Here is a 22,184-nt window from a genome sequence, read left to right as displayed (position 1 = left end):
TTTACATAATTGGAACTGATATGCTCTATTGGGGGGGGGGGGGGTAATTCTGAAAAATAAAAAAATGACGAATTTTTAACTTACAAAGAAGTGATAAGATCTTCATGAAATTTCATATTTAGAAGGACCTCATAACTCAGATCTCTTATTTTAAATCTCAAACGGATCAAGCGTAATTGGGAGGGGGGACTGGAAATCGTAGAAAATACTTAAAGCAGTGAGAACAGGATGAAACTGGATGGGAAGAATAGAAACCTGTTTAAGATACGTGACTGACATAACCGGACCGAATCTGCTCTTTTTGGTGGAGTTGGGGGGGGGGGGTAATTTTGAAAATTGAGGTATTTGTAATTTACAAAAGGGTGACCAGATCTTAATGAAATTGGATATTTAGAAGGATCTTGTGCTTTAAAGCTCTAATTTTAAATTCCGACCAGATCCTGTGACATTGGGGTGAGTTGGAGGGGGAAACCGGAATTCTTGGAAAACATGAAAATTGGGGTATTTTTATCTTAAGAATAGGTGATCGGATCTTAATAAAATTTGATATTTAGTAGGAATTCATGTCTCAGAGCTCTTTTTTTCAAATCCCAACCAGATCTTTTGACATTGAGGGAGTTGGAGGGGGAAATCTTGGAAAACACTTGGAGTGGAGGAATCGGGATGAAATTTGGTGGATAGAATAAGCAAATGTCCTTGATACATGATTGACACAATCGTACTGGATTCGCTCTCTTTGGGGAGTTGGGAGGAGGTGTTCAGTGATTTGGCAAGTTTGGTGCTTCTGGACGTGCTAGGACGATGAAAATTGGTAGGAGTGTCAGGGAGCTGCACAATTGACTTGATAAAGTCGTTTTCCCAGATCCGACCATCTGGAGGGCTAAAGGGAGAGGATCTTAATGATTTTTGATATTTAGAAGGATATCGTGACTCAGTGCTCTTATTTTAAATCCTGACCGGCATTAAGCCTCTTATTTCCCTTTTTAAATCATTCTGTTGATTCATAGAATTTTGTTAGAGCTCATACCATATGATCTCTTGGTTCTTAGCTCTTCTTGCCTCGTCACAAGTGCCATATGAGCTCTTAGCTCTTGTTTTTTTTTGTTTTTTTGTACAGTGGAAGGGGCTAGGCTTGCTTTTCTTGTTTTTTATCTATTATATTCATCTGAATTTTGATTCTTAGAGGTTAAGCTTCTTTAGAAGCTTTACATGATGACCTGAGTGGGTTGAGGGAAAAACGTTCTGCAAATCAGAATGGGCTGCCAGATCAGTGCTGGTTACTTGGGACAGCTTGATCAGGGGTTTTGGGTGGAGGTCTGGCAGCTATAATTTGATTTTTGACAGAGATTCAACAGCAACACCTGGTGTGTTTGGTGAGGATGCAGAATTTACAAATGGGCTTACAGGGGTTTCAGTGTGCATGGTTCTTGCAGGCTGACCAGCATAAAGTGGTTTGTTTAATGGGCAAAGAACTTTTATATAGTTCCTATTTCAGCAGTATGTTCCCTGTCTCAACTATTTAGGATCTAGGATAAGTGTCTGCTTTACTAATCCAAGTAAGGCCAAATCATAATCCCCTCCTGCTAGATCAGTTTTAGCAGATATCTTTGACTATCTGTACTAATATTTCTGCCATGCCATTTAATTGAGGAGAATTTAATGATGATATCTTGTGTGCTATTCCCCCTTCCTTTACAAATTTCTGAAACAGTTCTGATGTGAATTCTGGGCCATTGCCAGATTCAAGTATGGATGCAATTCCATGTTTTGGGAAATGCCTCTTCAAACAGGCTATGATATGGTGGGCATATGTATGGGACCTGACTCTGTCAACCTCAATAAAAAGTCCAGTCACTTACGAACAAATTAGAAGAGGTTGAACTTTGCTTGAGGAATGAACTGGTTGGTATTGCTTGTATCTGTGAATCATGGTCCTCGACTGAAGGTGATGTAGCAATTGAGGGATATGATATCTATTTCAAACCTATAATGACACCCAATGATATTACAGTAACACATGGTGGTGGTGTTGGTATTATTTGTCAATCATCTATAAGAAATCGAGTTCTCACTTTCAGTAATATACCAAATAAGCATGGTTTTGAAGAATTATGGTTGTGGTGCAGGCCAAAGAAGTTTTCTAAGGAAGTGGCATCAATGGTAATATGTGTTGTTTACTATCCACCCTGTGCCCCCTATCATAAAGACCTTTTGAATTACTTACAGAATTGCACTGACAATGTTCAATCCTTGTATCCTAAAGCTGGTATCATAACGTTTGGTGACCTTAATGACTTAGATGTCAAATGGCTAAGTAATTCACTGTCACTTAAGCAGGTTGTCAATGTGCCCACAAGAGATAACCGTATGTTGGATCTCATTTTTAGCAACTGTCCTGAATATTATTATCCTCCAGTTACATTACCCCCATTAGGTTTGAGTGATCACCTGTGTGTTGCTTGGACATCCAATCATTTTATCCCAAATAGACAAATAAATAGTGTGGTGTACAGGCCTTTCACACCTGAACTAGTAAGTCTCTACAAGAATTGGCTCACAAATCTTGACTGGCGTGATATTCTCTCATTGTCTGATGGTGACAAAATGGCAAGTTTATTCTGTAAGGAACTGTTTGAAAAATACTGTGAAATTTTTCCACAAAAAAAAATATATGTGAAATCTAATGATAAACCATGGATTACTCAAGAGATTCGGAATCTGATAAAAGTGAGAAACGAATTGCATTTAACTGGACCCATAAAAGATTTCAAAAGAGAAAGAAATTCAGTTGTATATAAAATAAGATGTTCACATAAGCAGTATGGGTCTAAAATAATAAGCAAAATATATAAATCCAACCTAAGAAAGTTCCATGATTTATTTCTGAACATTATTGGCAAAAAGTAACCAGAGTTGAAGTGAGAGATGTCAACGATAATCCCCTATTACCTAGTTAAATTAAGGACTTTTTTGCATCAATTTGTAAAATCCATCCGCAACTAAGAAAATTACCACCGAATAATTCAGTTTCAAATATCCCTATGCTAGAGATTTGTTCAGTTGCTAAAAAGTTGAAGGCACTTGATTCTCGTAAATCTTGTTACCCTAGTGAGATACCGATTAAATTGATTATTGAGTGTGCTAATCATTTATCTACTCCTTTAAGGGCAATTTTAACCAATGTCTTATTGATGGTGTTTTCCCATGTATTTTTAAACAGGCGTATGTAACGCCAATCCTCAAATGCAAGGCACCTAAAGATATTACCGATATGAGGCCAATTTCGAAAACACTAGCTCTCTCAAAAGTATTTGAAAGTTTTATTTTTGATTGTTTATTTGAGGACATAAATGATAATATTGATGCCCAACAATTTGGATTTTGATCTGAGCATAGTAGGCCTACTGTTCATTATTTGGTTGCAATGTTGGATACTATCCTTAAGCACTTACAAAATAATGGGGGCTAATTTGATGCATTATTTGCAGACATAGTTAAAGTCTTGATCATAATGTAGTTGTGGAAGAAGCAAAGGCTTTGGGTGCCTGTCCATTTGTTGTACGAATGCTCGCTAGTTTTCTTTTTGAAAGATCTCAGTGTGTTCAACTCTCTGATCATGAGCCATCTGAATTTGTAAATATTTTTTGTGGTTCGCCACAAGGGACTAAATTAGGCCCGCTTTCTTTTCTTATTGTTTTTAACCGTATTTTAACAACAATTCGTGAGCGTTTTAAATTTGCTGATTATTTAACTTTTTTATCACTGCGACTAAGCCATCCGACTACTGAACATTCTGACTTGATCGAAATCTATCATGAACTAAAAGCTGAATTAGGAAAAATAAAACTGACGGTCAGTGAAACTAAGAGCTCTTATATGACGTTTTCCTTCCTAAAGGGTAACAACCAGCCGTCTCATAATTCCATACTGCCAACAAAGAAAATTGTTAAAATACTTGGGATACTTTTGGATGATGATTTAAGATGGAATTCTTACGTTGACTATCTGACTAAAAAAGGCACCTCGCTTTTACATTCATTTTCCAACCTAAAAAGGTTTGGTACACCAAATGAGGTTTTAAAGTCTGTATGCTGCAGCTATGTTAGACCTTCTCTTGAATATGTATATCCTGCTTGGCATCCGGGATTGACAAAAGATAAAACAGATAGACTTGAGACAATACAAAAAACAACTGTAAAAGTTATGCTTGGACAAAACTACTCAACTTACAAGGATGTACTGAAACAACTCAATTTGGACTCACTTGATAGTCGTAGACATGGCTTAATGTATAGATTTGGACTAAATTGTTTGAATTCCCCAACTCATTGTCGTCTACTATCCAACCTTGAGAGCCCCCCAACTGAAGGACCAGTCACTAGACTCTGACAAATAAAAAAGAATTGTCCAGAGTTTCTGACTTGCTCAGTCTATAGCACTGAGAGATATTGTAAATCATTCGTTTCATATTTTACATGTCATTTTAATAATATTGACACGACTAATATTTAATGTTTGATTAATATGTGTTTGACTAATATCATGTTTGTTCAAATTTTCCTGTGAGTGTTTTTGAAGGTATAAATTATTTTTGTCATGACATGATAATGCTAGCTTCGGCTATTTTAGCGAATAAATATATTCTATTCTATACTTTTCTCCATTACTATAGAATAAGTCACAGTCTATCTTTTCTCAAGGTAAGTTGGGAACGTCATGGGGTGACAATGGCTCTTTTTGATTTGAATTTTGGTATTTGGTGCAAGCATAGCAATGTGTAATATGCTCTTCAATATCCTTTATCATGCCTGGCCAGAAAACAATGGAACGAGCTTGCTGCTTTGTCTTTTTTATTCCTAGATGTGATGCATGGATGACGTTAAGAATCTTTATAGGGTTCCTGATGTTGACCTGATGTTCCAAAATAGAGTATATTTAAAAATAAGTTTCTTTTAGCTTCAAGCCACATCCTCTGGATGATTTTGGTGAGCTGGATAAACTGAGGATCACTTGCTGTTTCTTCTTTCAGTTTGTTTTGTCTATCTGTGCTTTCTGGAAGAAACAACATTACAGAGTGTACATATGACTATGTCTATTTGAGTCTCTTTGTCCTGTTCATGAAGATAGAACCAGGATAATGCATCAGCAAGGTTAATTCCTTTGTCAGGGTAGAGTACTACTTTGAAATAGCACAATTGAAGTTTTAGTAGCATCTACTGGGATCTTGGTATTGGTGATGGTTTTGAAATTGGGTGGTTCAGCACAACTTGCAGAGCTTATGATTGGATCCAACAGTGAATTTCTTGCCATACAAATATTGATGATAAGTGCATGCAACCAAAGAGGAGGGCATGTAGTTCTTTTCCTACTTGGGAATAGTTTTGTTCTGTTCTATTAAGCAATTGTGAAGCAAATGACACATTCCTTTCATTCTGAATAATGGTAACTCCAAGGCTGAACTTTGACCCATCCACCTAGAGCTTGATGTTTGGGCAGTTGTTGAATATTCACATTCTCAAGCCAATAACCTCAAGTCTGTGAAATACTGATCAATAGTTTCACCTTCATGTTGGTTTCTTTTGTGAAAAATATACCTTGAGAACGCTGTGTTTTATAGGGGGTTGAAATATTTTTTTAATTTTGATATGTGTGCATCCAAATTGTCCGTTTTCTCATCAGATATTGTAAATGTACTGAATATATCTCTTTTTTTCTCTCCTAGCCATAGTACTAAGAAAGGACATTTTCTTTTTCTTTTCCACCGAGAGGGCCTTGGAACACAAGATTGGCATTTGTTTTGAATCTTGACCATGCCTCCCTCAGGTTGTTACTTGACCAATTCATTGGAGGGTACAGTATGCTGGCTTTCATGTCTGACACCATATAAAAAAAAATTACGCAGCAAGAAATTTATTCAATGGTCATAGAAACCCAATTCACTAGAATAGAAAAACAAGTTAGAATATTACATTTGGACATTTTTCTAGCCCTAGTTCCTAATATCAATATCGACGTGTGCTTGCTACAAAATAGGGTTCCTAGTTAGTCTAGGCTTCATCCTTTTGATATATTCCTGCTCATGAAGCCTTGCCATTGCCTTTTCACACACCATTCTCCCTGGTGCATTGATAGGCCAATAGGTTTAGCATATCCTGCTTAAATTTGATGGTCTTGATATCATTTATTTATAACCCATTACAAGAAAAAGGGAGCAAAGTTACGGAAAAACGAAAAATGCATAAGTTTAACAATACTACACTAAGTATATAGGTAGATAAGGTGATGATAAGAGCCTGACACACAAGGAATATTTTTTCTTAATTTGTGACTCAAACAATTGGAGACGAAATAATATCTGTACCATGATACTTTCTAACAAGCCTTTTGCTCCAGTAACACATAGGGATAAAACAATGAAATTTACAATATTAGAAATAATTAATTTGCACATGTTTAAAATGAATATATAATAAAAAATCAATCCGCATTTCACTTTCCCCCTTTAAAAAGAATTTTCCTGGTTCTCACAACACAATGAACATGCAACTCATGACATTATAGAAAAAAAATCCTTTGGACACAATAACACTTTTGTTCACAATATATCATTTTCCATTTTAGCCCCTCATATGTTCTTCCTGGGCTACACACAGATCTACTACACTTCCCTGTGCCTTGAAGCGCAAATGACAATATCCTGGCAAAAAATAATAGCAGAAAAAAACCTTAGACATAGACATTCTAAAGTGTTTTTGCTCAATGCCCTATAATTGCCTGCCATATGGCATTCATTGTTCTTCTTTTTGATAAGAATGACTGGTGGAATATAGAGCCCACAAAAGATGCTTCCCAAAAGTGTTTTGTTTTGGGCATCACATCACACTCTTCTATGATTCCAGCATTTAATAATGTGTTGACTTTAACATGTATTACTCGTTGTGAAACATGCAGACAGTTATGGGGATGGCTACGTACAGGAGGTGAATCACCGGTAATTATTTCATGCTTAACTAAATCACAATTACCCCAATTTGTCTCATGTGTTGCGAATATTTTTTGGTATGTGTATGCCAAGTCTAAAAATCGTTCCCTCAAAACCACATCCAGAATTTGTACAAATCAAGCAAGGTGGAAAAATTCCTTTTGCCTGAGATGTTTAGGCTTTATTGACAACCAAACTTAAAATGAATCAGAACCACAAATATTGTTGAATTACATTGTAGCACTTACATAATTGACAACTAATTCTAGATACAACACCAACTCCTCCAATAACACTGGGAACAGATTTTCAAGGTACATAATTTTCTTAAGATTGAAAAACTATTCTGAATCATTCGTGATCCATATTTTGAAGCCTCCATCAGTAATATCTACTAATTGATCCTATGCCTGAACTTTACATTCAGGCACTGAAGCGAAAAATCACAACGACGGAAAATCATAATAATTATGAACACAAGATTTACGATGTACATTCTTAGTCCTAGAAAGGTAAACTTTAGCCCGTTTGACTGATAGATGAGGGACATTAAGCTTCTTCAAAGACACAGCAGTCAACTCTGGCGGATCTGTAGCCATTTGGATTTTGACTGAACAGCTTAAGTCGCTGATACCTGAGAGCTATTATTCTGAATAACTTGCACCACAATCCCTATTTTTCTACAAAACAGCAGAATTAATGGTGTCAAAAATCAAGCTATGTCCTTAAAGCCAATAACCAGTGGATATGGTAATCTTAGACAAAAAAAAACTTCAATTTTTTACTGATTCATTTGTCAAATTAAAAGAACCGTGCTTGCAACAAACGAAAGAGGATTCTCCATAATATTGCAGAGACACCAAAGGGCAATCATTCACCAAAAATATCACCATCAGAAGCTCTGACCAATCACCCATAAACTTAATTCATGAAGAGACGTAGAAATGCTGTAGGTCTGAGCTCTGGGTAGACATTCAGTTACAGCTTTGCTGGTAGTGGAAACCGCCCAATACTTCAAATACTTTAATTCTGAAAATGCATTAAAAAAATTGCTCTTTGTATTTCCACTTAATGCACTTCATTCTCTATAGGCGAGGGAAGGGGTAGAGTTCCTTTCCAGAAAAGTGTGTTAGGCAATGTGTTCTCAGATGTTATTTACTTACAAAAAGCATTAAATCTCTTGAGTCAAGAAAAAAGATTAACAGATACTCCATCTACTACTTTTCCCTGACCTAATTAGTTTTCACCCTATCCTCTTTAAGTTTTTGAGAAATAGCCGCCCCTGTAAATTTTGTGAATTGATGTTCCAGATATCATATTATATATAACCTACTTATGACTAGGAACTCGCATTAATTAGTGACCCCCTAATGCGTAGGAGATGAACTCACCTTGGCCACGTCCTTTGTATGCCAGAGTATCGAAGCTAAAAAATTATATGAGTGAGGCCCCGAGGGGAGACGCATAAGAGTCGACCAAGAGACACCATATGATTGCAGTACGATCGAGACCTGGGATGTATGGAGCTGTGAACCATAATGGGAGGATGCCATGGCTGTAATTCTGTTCCGAGATGTCTGGCGGGGCTTTGTTGACGCCATATGGAGGATATAAGGTCTAAGGTAAGCTACGAATAAGAATATGCGGAAAATCATTGATTGTTACAATCATTATCAATATTTTTAATAGACTTTGTTTCTTTTCAGACTGCTAGTTGATGATACAATGGCAACAGCTCCTAATGGCACAATTAAAGTCAGACAAGTTCCATCCAAGGGAAATGTAATTAAACTTGCTGTCACATTCGACAAATTTCTTCTTGATAAGATAAAAAGTATGACTGATCTTGACGGAGCAAAAAAAAATGAAGCTGCAGTTGGAACTCTTGTGGACTTTGACCAGACTGAGACACTATCCGTTATACTATCTAGGATATTATCTGCTTATCGTCTTCAAGATGAAGGATATGATCTTTATCTAACTACCAACACTAGAAAATATGTTACCAGTGAAAATCGAAGTGACCTTAGTGATGGAGACTTCGTAATGATTACCACGTCTGTAAAAAAGCTAGTTGATGATATAATGCAGAAACTTGGCCAATCTACTAATGAAAGAAATGAGACTTTGAAAAAACTGAATTTACATTTAAAGGATGCTACTGTTGCAAGGGAATTTGTGCGCAAAGAAGGACACAAAGTTTTGACCAATTTGATTGAAAGCTCGAAGTTAGACTCTTGTGTAACAGTCTATATCCTACAAAGCATAATACAGCTGATGGATCATAATATTCTCTCTTGGGAGTTTGTAGAGGCTGCCTTTGTGAACAAAGTGACTGGTTATGTCAATTCTAATGTTTCTGATGCTCAACTACTACAGCATTCGCTTTCAATCCTAGAGGCTTTATTAGGGACCTCAAAAGCACATTATGTTGAAAGAGGGGTGACAATACCAAATTTAGCCAGTAAGGTTCAGTCAAAAACAAATGATCCAAAAGTTCATTTAAACACGATTTCGTTGATTAATGCTTTATTTTTAAGAGCAGATGAAAAGCAGCGAACAGCGATCGTTCCCACAATTTCTACAAGAAATATTCGAAATTTGATCGCAGTAAACATCATCAGAGATGGCTTGAATATTGGATCTGAGATGCTTCATCAGCTTTACATTTTACAGACTCTCTGCCTGAGTACCTTGGCAGAAAAGAAAAATGCAATGCTCTGTCCACAAGACCCAGAGGTTCTCGATAAAATAAGAGAGTTAAGGGCAATAGCGTTTGAAGTCGAATATGGAATGACAGATACTATTCGGCAGCATAGTCTTACAAGAGAATATAGGAAACTTGGATTTAATAACGATGTTAATCCTGCTTGTGAGCTACAAAACCCGCCAGGTAAATTAGCTCTCGACTGCATGTGTTATTTTGCAAGGAATCATACAGATCGTTATAGAAAGTTTATCTTCGAAAACTCTAAAGGAAGTGATCGTGACTGTCCGTTTGGCTCAACGGGCATTGAGCTGACAAGACTTTTGTGTGATATTCTTCAAATAGGTGAGCCACTGCAAGAGCAGGGTGGGACATTTTATCCTATGTTTCTTGGTAGTGATAGCCCATTCTTTGAAATGTTTAGTATTTGTATCCAAGCAGTCAATAAAACTTGGAAAGAAATGCATGCCACAACAGCAGATATAAGCAAAGTCTTTCAAATAGTTCGTGAACAAGTTATTCGCACTTTAGTCAAAGAAGAAGAAGTTCGTTCTTTTGATACATTCCGTTCAGAGTTACAGAGGCTTTCATATAATGAGATCAATAATCTCTTGCAACAAGAGAGGCAACTCAAAGAAGAGTCTGGATCAAATTCAAAGCAAATTTTACAGTTACGAGAAATGCTTGCCCCTGAGCTATTAGAGCTTGTCCAGCAGCAACGCATTGGTTATCTTGTCAGAGGAACAAGATTTACTAAATATGTCCGCGGACAGGTGAGTTTTTAGATCCTCTGTCTGAATATTTGAGAAGTTTGGTATCTTTTCTGATGTATATTAGGCAAGATATGCACCAAAACGCATTGGTTACGTTACAGCCACTATCACCATAGCTTCGTCAAGAAGTTTATGCTGACGAAATCCACGTGGTTCCTTGCACATGTACGACCATTAGAGGCATTAGAAAGTGTATATTTTATAATTTCAATTTGCTTGCTGTATGCAATGAATTTTGTCGTATCTGGTCGATTTTCTAAGAGAGGCTATTTTCGATTTTTTTTTTTTTTTTTTTTTTTTTACATTTCTTCATAGTATTTGAAACCTAAAAAAACCATGAAAAGGGCTTATATGGGCAAATGCGTCTGACTGGAACAATGATCTTTAAGTTCTCATGTTAAAATTACTTTACCAGTTACAGTAGTAAATCCTTTCTTTCCATTGTAATGAAAACTACACTTAATAATACAAGTCTAATGTACAGGCCTCCTATGAAGAAGGATGGTTAACACAAGGCATTTGCACCCTCCTCTCCAAACATCAAATATGCATTAAGTATTTCACTTTCCTGAACAACAGGTTTTCTTTTAATCTTTCTTCTTCAGAAATAATTTTCAGGGCTGCTGCCTTCCCCGAACCCCCTTCTTTGGAACCTATGAATGCAAAGCAATACACGGGGACAGGTTGCTTAGGCTCAGCTACAAGGAATCTCCTTCTATACTTTCCTACATCTTTAATGTAATTTATCCTTTTTTGTACTCTTTCTCTCCCCCCCCCCATGGCCTAGGCGATGTGAATATAACTAGTGACTTATGAATCTATTTAATAAAAAATCTAAATGAAAGTAAAGAGAGATATTAAAATCTAAAATGGACAAAAATTGCCCCTTATATGAGGAAAGCGGTCTCTTCCCCAACCCCTTGCTCTTTACGCTAAAACCTTATGGTTTTTAAAAGAAATTTTATTCCAATTAATTGGTCCTTGTGTTTGAGCATCCGTTCTGATAGAACTAGGAAAAAGTCATACTTTAGCATAAAGGGCAATGGGCTGAGAAGGGACGACCCCCTTATATAGGCTACAGAAAAATTTATGTTCGTTCTGTTTTAATGTCGCTCTTTATTTTCTTGTGGAAAAAAACTTTTATTTCATATATTTTTTTGTTCGTTTTTCATACCACATCCTGGGTTTCCCTAAATTTGAGGAGAGCAACCGCCCTCTCAAACTCCACTTTTTAAATTAAAATTCAGCTTTGGCACAGCCGTGCCTTAAGAGTAAAAGCTCATTTAGTATATTATATTCCGGAATAAAACATGATTTTCTGAATTATAGTCATCGCGGCAATATGGGAGGCGTTTTTACCATCTCAGGCCTCTAACTGAGCGATTCCTTTTGTATTCATGTATTTATCAGCGCCGCCACCAAGTCTGATTTCCTATAAAATTCAGGAATTTGGTCAAGTCAGTAAAAAGAGCAGAAATTTGTTGAAAAGTCAAAAATACCAAATTTTTCTCTTTTTCGTAAGCTAAAAACTTCAAATAGATCAATTTTTTTGTTTTTAGCCACGAAAGGGTTGCGAATTTTTTATCATTTTTTTTTGTTCATACTATATATTGCCAGGATTGATTGCCTTTTTTTGTATCTTCTGATTGAAGCTGTTCTCTGAGATCTATTTAGGTGAGAATGATTACGATGTAACAAAATTCCTTTTTTCTCAGTTCGTTCTTGTTTGACCTCTGTTTCTAATTCAATGCTTCTTTGTCTTCTAAGCCGCGTAAATTTTGGCTACAAGGAAATAGTCGTTCTGTTATTTTTGACTGTCTGTATTACATGCAATTGACAGTTTAACTTGGTTTTGGTAATCTTAAGTAAAATCAAATGCTGAGCTTGCTTTTTGCAAAATATGTGTTATAAACTTTAATTTTGCTGGTGGATTCCAATCGTTTGCGCGATATGCCGAAGGCTTAAAACATATAGCAAATGGTGAAGTTAGGTATAACTCAAATCAGCTGCAAATCGAAATGCATAGTTTCTTACAAATAGACCAGTCTCCCTTCCGTTAAGATTGATTCGTAGCACTAATGCTAACCTGAAAAAAGAGATTGTGCGTGCTACTGAGAACCTTCTTCATAGATAGGTTGACTTTATCTTGCAATGAGATTAGTGAACTATTTAGAGCAATGTTCCCGTCACTTCATGGATCTAAAGACTTCAGCTTTAGCAGAACTAAAATTAGCTGTCTACTCAGAAAACCATTGTATCCCTACTTTCGAAGACATTCAGTGGGAGATATTGGTGAATCATGCGATTTCTGATATACAATGAAACAACTAATGCCGAATGCGTTAAAAGGATCAGTGTGATTTTAAAGTCTGACAGGTCTGAGAACTATGGACAAGCGGTCACGATTCATTTGGTGACTTTGTTCATGGAACAAGCCATAGAAAAGGAGCTGCTTGAGGGTTTGAAGATTGGTATCTCCAACGTCCCTTTGAAATCAGGAAAGCTTTTGTTGTGGGAAAGCAATGGTGATATATAGGTGAATCATGTTACTTTCTTACATACATCTTTAAAGAGATCCGTTTGACTTAGGGTCTGAGAACTATGGATAAATGCTCATGATTCATTCGGATTTGTTCATTGAACAAGCCACAGATGAGGAAGTGCTTGAGAGATTGAAGGTTGGTGTCTCTAAGGTCTCTCTGAAATTAGGAAAGCCTTTGATGCTGGAAAGTGATGGTTCCAAACTGTTATTTTGTTTTTCACCAGGCCACTTTACATGGAAGGAGTTATAAAAACTTAAGAGGAGATTTATTCGATCGGAAATTGAAAGCTTGAGTGTCCTTTTTACGAGTCAAATGAGATTGTAGATCAACGAGCCACTCCCACGTGATCTTTGTTTTCTCTTTGCCTCCTAATTACTGGTGTTAAAATAGGAAGAAGATACTCTTGTTTGTACTTGACTTGAAAAAAAAAATAATAAAAGAAGATTCCACGTCTGTTTTGTCTGTCCGCTCTGTTCATTAAAAAAAACCTGTAAAACTACTATGATTTTTATTTTCAAAAATTTAAAGTTAAAGTCCTGAGAAAGAGTCCATCCTGAATCTGAAAGAGTTGTTTTTCTAAAAAGAAAAATCGCGACTAACATACGTAAACCTTTTTTATTTCCTACTCCAAAAAAAAAAAATTATAACAAAACTTTTCTACTGAGGACTAGGAGCTCAGGATGGTGGGAGGCATCGAGGGCCAGGGTCAGTTCCCTTATGTTTTGAAGTAAGTTATTGATGATATTTTCTTCTTTTTTTGGGGAGGGGGGGGGTCGGTTTCAAAGGCCAGCTCCCATAAGTCGTGAAATAAAATATCGTTAATATTTCTTTTTTTTTGGGGGGGGGGGGGTTCGGGCCAAGGAGAGCCAGGGCTCAGCTCCCACAAGTCTTGGAAAAAAATAACGTTAATAAGTTTTTCTGAGGAGAGTAGGGGGTTGGGCTCTGAAGGGACCAGGGATCTTTCGCTGGCCTTGGAATATTATCAACATGTCAAGAATCACTGTATCCATGCAACCGTTCAAAATAAATCGATTAAATACCTATGTGAAATCGTTTGAATAAGGTGATTTAGTATAAAAGATGTTTTATACAAACAGTATTTTTTCGTTAGCATAAAATGTGCCTTGAAGACAACCCCAAAAAAATTTAATAGCTTCCTTCAGGTGAATCCACGCAAATTTTTGAACACATTTTTGAAAAGTTTTGCAACTAGTTAAGCAACGAAATGTTCCTATGACCACCATTTTAATTCGTTGTGCAGAAAATCATTTACCTTTCCTCAAAGTCAAAGAAAGCTGTTACGCAACTAGTATATGGCTTTTGTTTTTGAGGTGGCCCACTGGTGATCACCCAAAAAAACGCTGATGGTCGATTTAAGCTTTTTGTTTAAACTAAAGGATAGAAATTTTTTTGGAGTTTTCTTCGTCAATTTTAGAAACCAACAGTAATAAAACCATATACCCATGTCTTTCAGAAATGCAAAGAACACTTAACTCCAGAACCTCAGGCTGCTTTTAAGGGATATTGACTAAATGAATTTTTAAGCTTTCATGAAAGTAATCAGCATAATATAACTTGTTAGAATTTTTTTATTTCAATCTCTGTTTGCTCTATTTAATGACATAGGCATTTTTTTTTCTTGGAGCAGGACAGGCATGTAATGGATATCCCAACACCAAAATCAAGTACTTGTATGTTGTGGTATCAGTTTAGGTAGCTGTTTGATCCCTTTTTGTGTTTTCCTTCTACCACTAAATTTGTCTTATTCTATATCTTATATTCTACTATGTGCTGTAACCTTGATTCTAACTATTTCTGTATATTTTAATAGAGACTCAAAGACAAGTTTTGGTTTATACGATTGTCTCCTAGTCATAAAGTGTTTCATTACGGAGATTGTGACGACAAGACTATTCCGTCTCTTGAAGAGCTAAAAAATAAAGTACCTGTCATGGAAATCAAAGATGTGCTTATTGGAAAAGATTGTCCACATGTCAAAGATATCAAGTAAGTTTATTTTCCTTTAATCAAGGTATTGCTTTAAAGTATAGGGTGTTGAGTCCGATTTTGTGATGCGATAGGATAACTAGTGAGTTTAATGTGTTTTTACTTCATTAGTAAATGGAAAGGACATTGATCGATTTTGTTTGCCAAATTGTAAGGTGACTATAGATTGTCATCACGGGAAGGAGTTATTATCTAGTTTGGGATCTATTGAAACCTCCCAGCAAAAGCCTGGGGAAGGCTAATGCTTCCAATATCTGCTGCAAGATGCTTGATTCTGACTTCAAAAAGAAAAAATAAGTCTTGAGTTTCAAAGATAGCCTTCGATACAAATTATAAAAAAGGATGTGTTCATGAACAAAATACAAATTAGAAAACAAATACAAGTTTCCGAGCCTCAAAAAAATCCACGGTCTTTCAAAGAAGGAGAAGATGCACATAGTATTTAAACTGTGGCTTACAAACAAAGACAATAAAAGAAGAGAGACAGTAAAAAAAATAATCACCGATGTGTAGGAATTGTGACTAAGTAAAAAAAAATGTAAATAAACCAAATAATGGTTGACAAAAATATTAGTTAGTCTTAACCAATGCAAAACTACGAATTTCTCATTCATAAGCTCCTTCCTCTGTCTATTCCCGAAAGATAATGGTGTCAGGTTGAACCACTGCCGAGTTCCCCAAATCAGAACTGTGACTGTAACTAGTACTGGAGAGTCACCTTGAGTAGTGGTGCCCCTCAAGGATATTGTAATCTATTAAACGACACAGTGTTTGCACTGGATTCTGATTGATGGATAATTTGTCTGCATTTGTTTGTTTTGAAGGGCTATTCTGACCTGAAAACCTAATCCTAGCTACTTTATCTATTATTGGCTTTCCCCCATAGTAGTATGAGTTATATATAGTATTTTTGTCACTCGGAAGTAATAAGCTTGAGATAAGCTTGTGCAGTATTTCGACTTTCGTTGACAGACGAGCATCACCAAGTGTGGAAAACCTTTTTTGTGATCAAGATGGTTCCACGATTGCGCAAAGCCTCCATTCTTGCGAGAGGTCCTATGGAGTTTTTCTGTGCGGTTTTAAGATGGCTTAACACTTCATGTTGATTTGGGGAGATGCATTAGTCCTCATCCTAAATTGGTTTGGAACCCATTGCTTTTTCTGAGGCCATAATAATTTTAATAACATGGAAATATAGACTTATAAGGCTACAACGTTAAAAACAACTTATCGTATTAGATGACGAATTCAATACGAAGGTGAAATGAGTGAGTGTGGTAATTGTAGGGGCATCAGTTTGGTTTCTACTGGAAGCAAATTAATTAGTAAAATGATGCTTTTTAAACTTAGAGATGCTGTAGATAGTTTCGTAAGAAGAACAGTGTGGTCTTAGGAAGGAGAGTGGACGCGGGTATATGTCGACGAAATTTATACTATTACTTATAATTGAAAGGTGCTTGAGCCATCAGACCTCTTTAGTTCTCAGTTTTATTGCCGGTTGATTCAGCAGATAGAAGAGCTTTAGTACAATGTCCTTACATTGTAAACCGGATCAATACAATAAGGTGATTAGTAATGTATGCGAGAATGAAGTCCTGATGTTAAGGTGGGAAGTGAGGTTAGTAGCTGGTTTCGTTTTAAATCAAGGATTAAGCAGGGTTGCGTTCTATCCTCGTTTATATGGGTTATGTTGGTGAACTTTGTCCTAAGAAACACGGCAATGAGCATGGAATCAAATGGGGAAGTTCGGTTCCTTAGATTTAGGCTATTCTGATAATTTAATTGTCCCAGGTTGCATTATTAGGAAAATTAATTAATTTTTGGAGATTTTGTAGGTTCAGGGTGCAAGAATAGATTTCAAATTATTATTAAGAGGACTAAGGGGTTTTGACTGGGAATAGATGAAGTGAAGAGGTGATGTTGGGTAATGAGAAGATCGATAAACTGGATAGCTTCACTTACTTGGGTAGTAAAATTAGTAAAGATGTTGGATATAAGGAATGTGTTAAAAGGCTCATGATGTTTTTGACAGTAAAAAAAGTTAAACTGTCTGCGAATTAAAAATAGAATATTGGAAGCTATAGGGATGACAGTGTTTAAGTGCTGTTCTGTAAAGTACGCGCTCCTGTTTGAGGAGGAGGAGGAGTATTTTTTAGGTGTTTTCCAAAGGAATTGTCTATGGAGCCTGTTGGGTACCCCTCTTACTCTCCGAATTTCAAACATTAAGCTGTACTGAAAATGTGGTTCAATCCCGCTCGCTAGGGCTATTGAGTAAAAAGCAAGTTTTTTTTCAACCGAAAGGAAGGTACAACATGAAAACTTACAACGAACAGGAATTATTCCGTATATGAGGGAGTTGCTCCATCCTCAATGTCTCAATCTTTACGCTAAAGATTGACTTTTAAGCCCGAGTCTGTCAGAACGACTCCTGAAGCACCAGGGCCATTTATTAGAATAAGAATTCTTTTAAATCACTGAAAAACTTCAGCTTAAAGAGCAAGATATTGAGGGTGGGGCAGCCCACCTTCCTCGTGTAAGAATTTTTTTTTTCGTTTTAGGTTTTAAAGTGTCTCATTACTTTCAGTTGTTTTTTTTATTTATATATTTAATTTATTATGTTTTTTTCAAATAATGCCGGACAACCTTCCTCAGCTCTCTGTCAAAAATTTCTTCCGCGAAAAATTCAACCATGGAAAGATCCTCCCATGTAAACACCCCCCCCCCCCTGGACAATTTCATCATTACTTTTGCAAAAATGTTTTGCGAACATTTCTGCCTGGAAAATTCTCCTTATCCTACATTTATCTGAAAAAAACTTATTTTTGTTAAATTTTTGGTCATTTTTTAAATCGTGTCTGAATTCTCTCCCTCCATCAATTTTTTTTCAAAAATCCCCCAAACAATTCCAACACCTCTCAAAAATTTCCCAGAACAGCACCCCCTTCCCCCTGCGACATCTGCAAATGTAAAATTCAGTTGCCAAAGAGAAAGTAAGACAAACCATAAGAATTAGATCAAGGATGATTGCAAATTCTCCAACTGTAAAATTTCGTCTGGAGTGTTCAACAACCCCGGAATCTTCACTTTCATATAAAACACTCTCCCTGTCGAAACGCCCCCTCCCACTGAAAAAAAATATCTTTATGCACCCTAATAACGAATCCAATGTGTAATCAATAGGCAAATTTTGGGCCTTTAAACCATTTTTCTAGGAGCTCTGAGAGGTCAAGTTATCCCCAGAGGTATAGGTATTTAACTGGTCACGGATTCTTAACAAGGTGACCATCTTTGGAGATGGTCACTATCTTTGACATAACATTGGAGGTGGGTCTAGTTGCAATCCAATCTTTTGGATCGTTGAAAAATAGTACACCAGAACTTTTAATTTTCGTTTGAATGAGTTTCTTCCTAATCTTATAGGACCATTGGCTCAAAATAATCCCCCTGGTGAAAAAAACAGCACTCATCTGTGATCTTTCTTCTGGCAAGAAGTACAAAATTTCACGCTTTTGCGGATGGAAGCTTGAAACCTTTACTTTAGATTTCTCTGGTACACTGAATCTGATAGTCAGATTTTCATTAAGATTTCTGTCCTTTTAGGGGTATTTCTCCTCTTTTTCTGAAACTGCCAGAACTTTTTTTAGGCTCTTAGCTTTTGACTTGTGACATTAAATATAATTACTATATATAATATCACTCCATGCCAAGGTTATATCCAGGGGGATGTTTGTTGGGCTAAAGCCCCTTCCCCCGAAGTTTTTGTTACAACTCTGTTACTCTACTCCTTTTTCGCCATAACTGCATCCTTTTGCAAATGTTGAAAAGATGGTTCTGTGGAAAAAACTTATTTTTGTTAAATTTTTGGTCATTTTTTTAATCATGTCTGAATTCCCTCCCTCCATCAATTTTTTTTTCAAAAATCCCCCAGACAATTCCAACACCTCTCAAAAATTTCCCAGAACAGTACCCCCTTCCGCCTCCGACTTCTCCAAATGTAAAATTGAGTCGCCAAAGGGAAAGTAAGACCAACCATAAGAATTGGATCAAGGATGATTGCAAATTCTCCAACTGTAAAATTTCGTCTGGAGTGTTCAACAACCCCGGAATCTTCACTTTCATAAAACACTCTCCCTGTCGATACCCTCCCCCCCCCCTTTAAAAAAATATCTTTATGCATCCTAAGAAGGAATCCAATGTGTTATCAATAGGCAAATTTTGTACCTTTAAACCATTTTTCTAGGAGCTCTGAGAGGTCAAGTTATCCCTAGAGGCATAGGTATTTAACTGGTCACGGATTCTCAACAAGTTGACCATCTTTGGAGATGGTTACCATCTTTGACATAGCAATGGAGGTGGGTCTAGTTGCAATCCAATCTTTTGGATTGTTGAAATAGAACACTAGAACTTTTAATTCCCGTTGGAATGAATCCCTTTCTAATCTTATAGGACCACTGGCTCAAAATAATCCCCCCCCCTGATGAAAAAAACAGCACTCATCCGTGATCTTTCTTCGGTCAAGAAATACAAAATTTCACGCTTTTGCGGATGGAAGCTTGAAATCTTTATTGTAGGTTTCTCTGGTACACTGAATCTGATAGTCAGATTTTCATTAAGATTTTTGTCCTTTTAGGGAGTATTTCTCCTCTTTTTCTGAAACTGCCAGAACTTTTTTTAGGCTCTTAGCTTTTGACTTTGTGATATTAAATATAATTACCATATATAATATCAGTCCATGCCAAGGTTGTATCCAGGGGGATGTTTATTGGGCTGAAGCCCCTTCCCTCGAAATTTCTGTACAACTCCGTTACTCTACTCCTTTTTCGCCATAACTTCATTCTTTCCAAATGTTGAAAGGATGGTTCTGTGGAACGTTTCAGAATGGAGACTGTTGTAAAGTAGGTGAAAACATTATTTTATGTCTGAAATTTAAGTTATCTGTAGGAGTAGGAATCTCTTTGACCAATTTTTAAAAGAATTCCTTCTTACTTTCCCTTGTATAGTGATGTTAACATCACTTTCTAGGCATATAGGTTCTTTAATTCGACTAATACTATGTGAAAGAAAAATTCCCTGAAAGCAACCTACTGTTTTTGTCTTTTAGGAGTAAGAAAATGACGCATCCTTATGTATTTTCTATGGTATTGGACACACCTGAGCCATCAACTCTTGATTTTGTTGCACCAGATGAACAGACCTATGAATACTGGCTTGATGGCATCAATGCCTTGCTGGGTAATTATTTTCTTGAACTCTTGTTATATCCTTTTTTTCTGATCTCTTTGCATTTTAAAATTCCCCCTTTCCTCTATTGCCGTTTTTATTTTCGATTTACTGTAATGTTTTTGTAATTTAATTGTCAAGTTTACTGATTTGCCCTTTATCTTTGATGATTATGCCTTTTTGATTTCTTTTTAATTTTTAGTGTTTGACTTAATGTACTGTTTTGATTTTTTTTTTTTTTATCTTACCTTTTACTGAAATATAAAGCGCATTCGGCTCTATAGAGCTTGTGATAGTCTTTTAAAAATAAATATTATCTTATGTTAAATGGCATGCTGATATTGAACATGAAGCTTATTGGCCATTCAATAGGAATCATTGTAGAGAAAATTCTTCTTTTTTTCTTTGATGTTAGTAAATTAGTAGAAAAGAAACAAAACTACAATAATAATCAAACACATTGAAAGAAAAAGGAATATCCTCTAGTTATCGCCTGACAAAACTATGCTGGCAAAACTAAATGATCTTAGGCATAAGGTAAATTTCTAACCAATAGGGAATTTGTACCAGTGTTAAAAGAGGACCGTTTTACTTATTTTAAACAATTTTTTCCCTGTCAAAATAACGGCTGACAAAGGAAAGGCTTTAGTCTGATATTTCTACGTGACTAAGTTTAACGTCATCAAATTATTACGTTGGAATTTAGGGTTTACAGTTCAATCCAAAGTCATTTTTTGTCATTGTCGACTTCAGTCATTTTTAAAGCTGGTTTTAGGTTACTTGTTAGATGCAGATAGACAATATCTAAAAAGATATATATCTATCTAAAAAATATTAATCTTATTTCTAGATTTATTGAATTCATATCAGTGTTATCTTAATTTCTCATTAATTTCCTACTACAGATATGGACATCTACACTTCTCGCTGTAGACATATGACTTTTTTGAATTTCTGATTCTTCTCTCTATAATTGTTTATATTTATCCCTCAGTCAGACCCGTGACATGCATAAAATTTTTGAGCCTTTCCTTTGTTTCTTTGTTGGCTTAGGACGACTTGATGCACATTCATCATCATGGCTAATTGATCCGTGATTCTGATTTGCCCTTTTTGCTTATATTTGAGTTGGGAGGGGGTGTGGTAATTAATTTTTTCCCATGCTCCACCAACTCGAGAAACGGCTCTGTTGATGCCTCATATACACTTTTTAGATTTTGTATCAAAATTTTGAAGTTATCGTTAATGATTTAATTGCAATCTTCTCTGATGTGATAGGTTCCAAAGTACTGGTGAGTTTAATCCTTAGTTGTGAATCAATATTAATTATTCCCAATTCATTCTATATTTTTATTTTTATCCCAATATTTCCCTGGGGAAAATAATAGATGGCGTTTGACATGCCGATAGCCTGGAAACGTTTATTCGTTTAATAAACGAAAAATTAAGCGAGAAAAGCGGTTAATTTCACGTCTTAGCAGGTTTTTAATTTTTATGTCTAGCACTTTAATTTTCAGGTCGGCCCTTAGTCAGTAAAGAAGCGAAGAATGATCTTGATATGCTGTTAGCTATGGAAGTCAAATTGCAAACACTTGAATTAGAAGGAATTGAGATACCCGAAGAGCTACCAGTGTTGCCGCCTGAGCCGGAAACCTACGAATTTTATTTCCAATGAGCTTATTTTGTCATTTAGTATTCCTGTTTCTGATTCTTGTTAAAACTAAGTCTTGTCTAAAGATAGCACATCTTGTCATCTAAGCAAATTAAACATCATACAAAATTCCTGGGCAAATTTTATAAGGGTAGCAGATGGAATGATTTCTCCGATTGCCTTAACTTTTCCAAATATAAATAAATACCCTAAAGAGTCGTATATTATTTTCAATTTCATATTTACATTTCGGTTGCGCAAACGATTTTTTTAATGTAAAGAGTGATGATTGGACTTCGTA

At 36.0% G+C, this 22,184-nt stretch overlaps 1 protein-coding gene across 1 annotated transcript in view; it reads left to right on the top strand.

Annotated features, from left to right (window-relative positions):
• Positions 1-22,140, top strand: part of LOC136028921 (engulfment and cell motility protein 1-like) — a 28,771-nt gene extending 6,631 nt beyond the window's left edge. Inside the window, exons 2-5 of the mRNA XM_065706896.1 lie at positions 8,689-10,462; positions 14,837-15,012; positions 20,114-20,244; positions 21,750-22,140. Coding sequence (XP_065562968.1) covers positions 8,708-10,462; positions 14,837-15,012; positions 20,114-20,244; positions 21,750-21,907 — 2,220 coding nt within the window. The 5' untranslated portion in view covers positions 8,689-8,707 and the 3' untranslated portion in view covers positions 21,908-22,140. The remainder of the gene's footprint in view (positions 1-8,688; positions 10,463-14,836; positions 15,013-20,113; positions 20,245-21,749) is intronic.
• Positions 22,141-22,184: the final 44 nt, after the last annotated feature.

This window comes from Artemia franciscana, chromosome 7 (genome assembly GCF_032884065.1).
Source record: "Artemia franciscana chromosome 7, ASM3288406v1, whole genome shotgun sequence".
Taxonomy (NCBI): domain Eukaryota; kingdom Metazoa; phylum Arthropoda; class Branchiopoda; order Anostraca; family Artemiidae; genus Artemia; species Artemia franciscana.
This window is presented reverse-complemented; position numbering and strand designations above follow the sequence as displayed.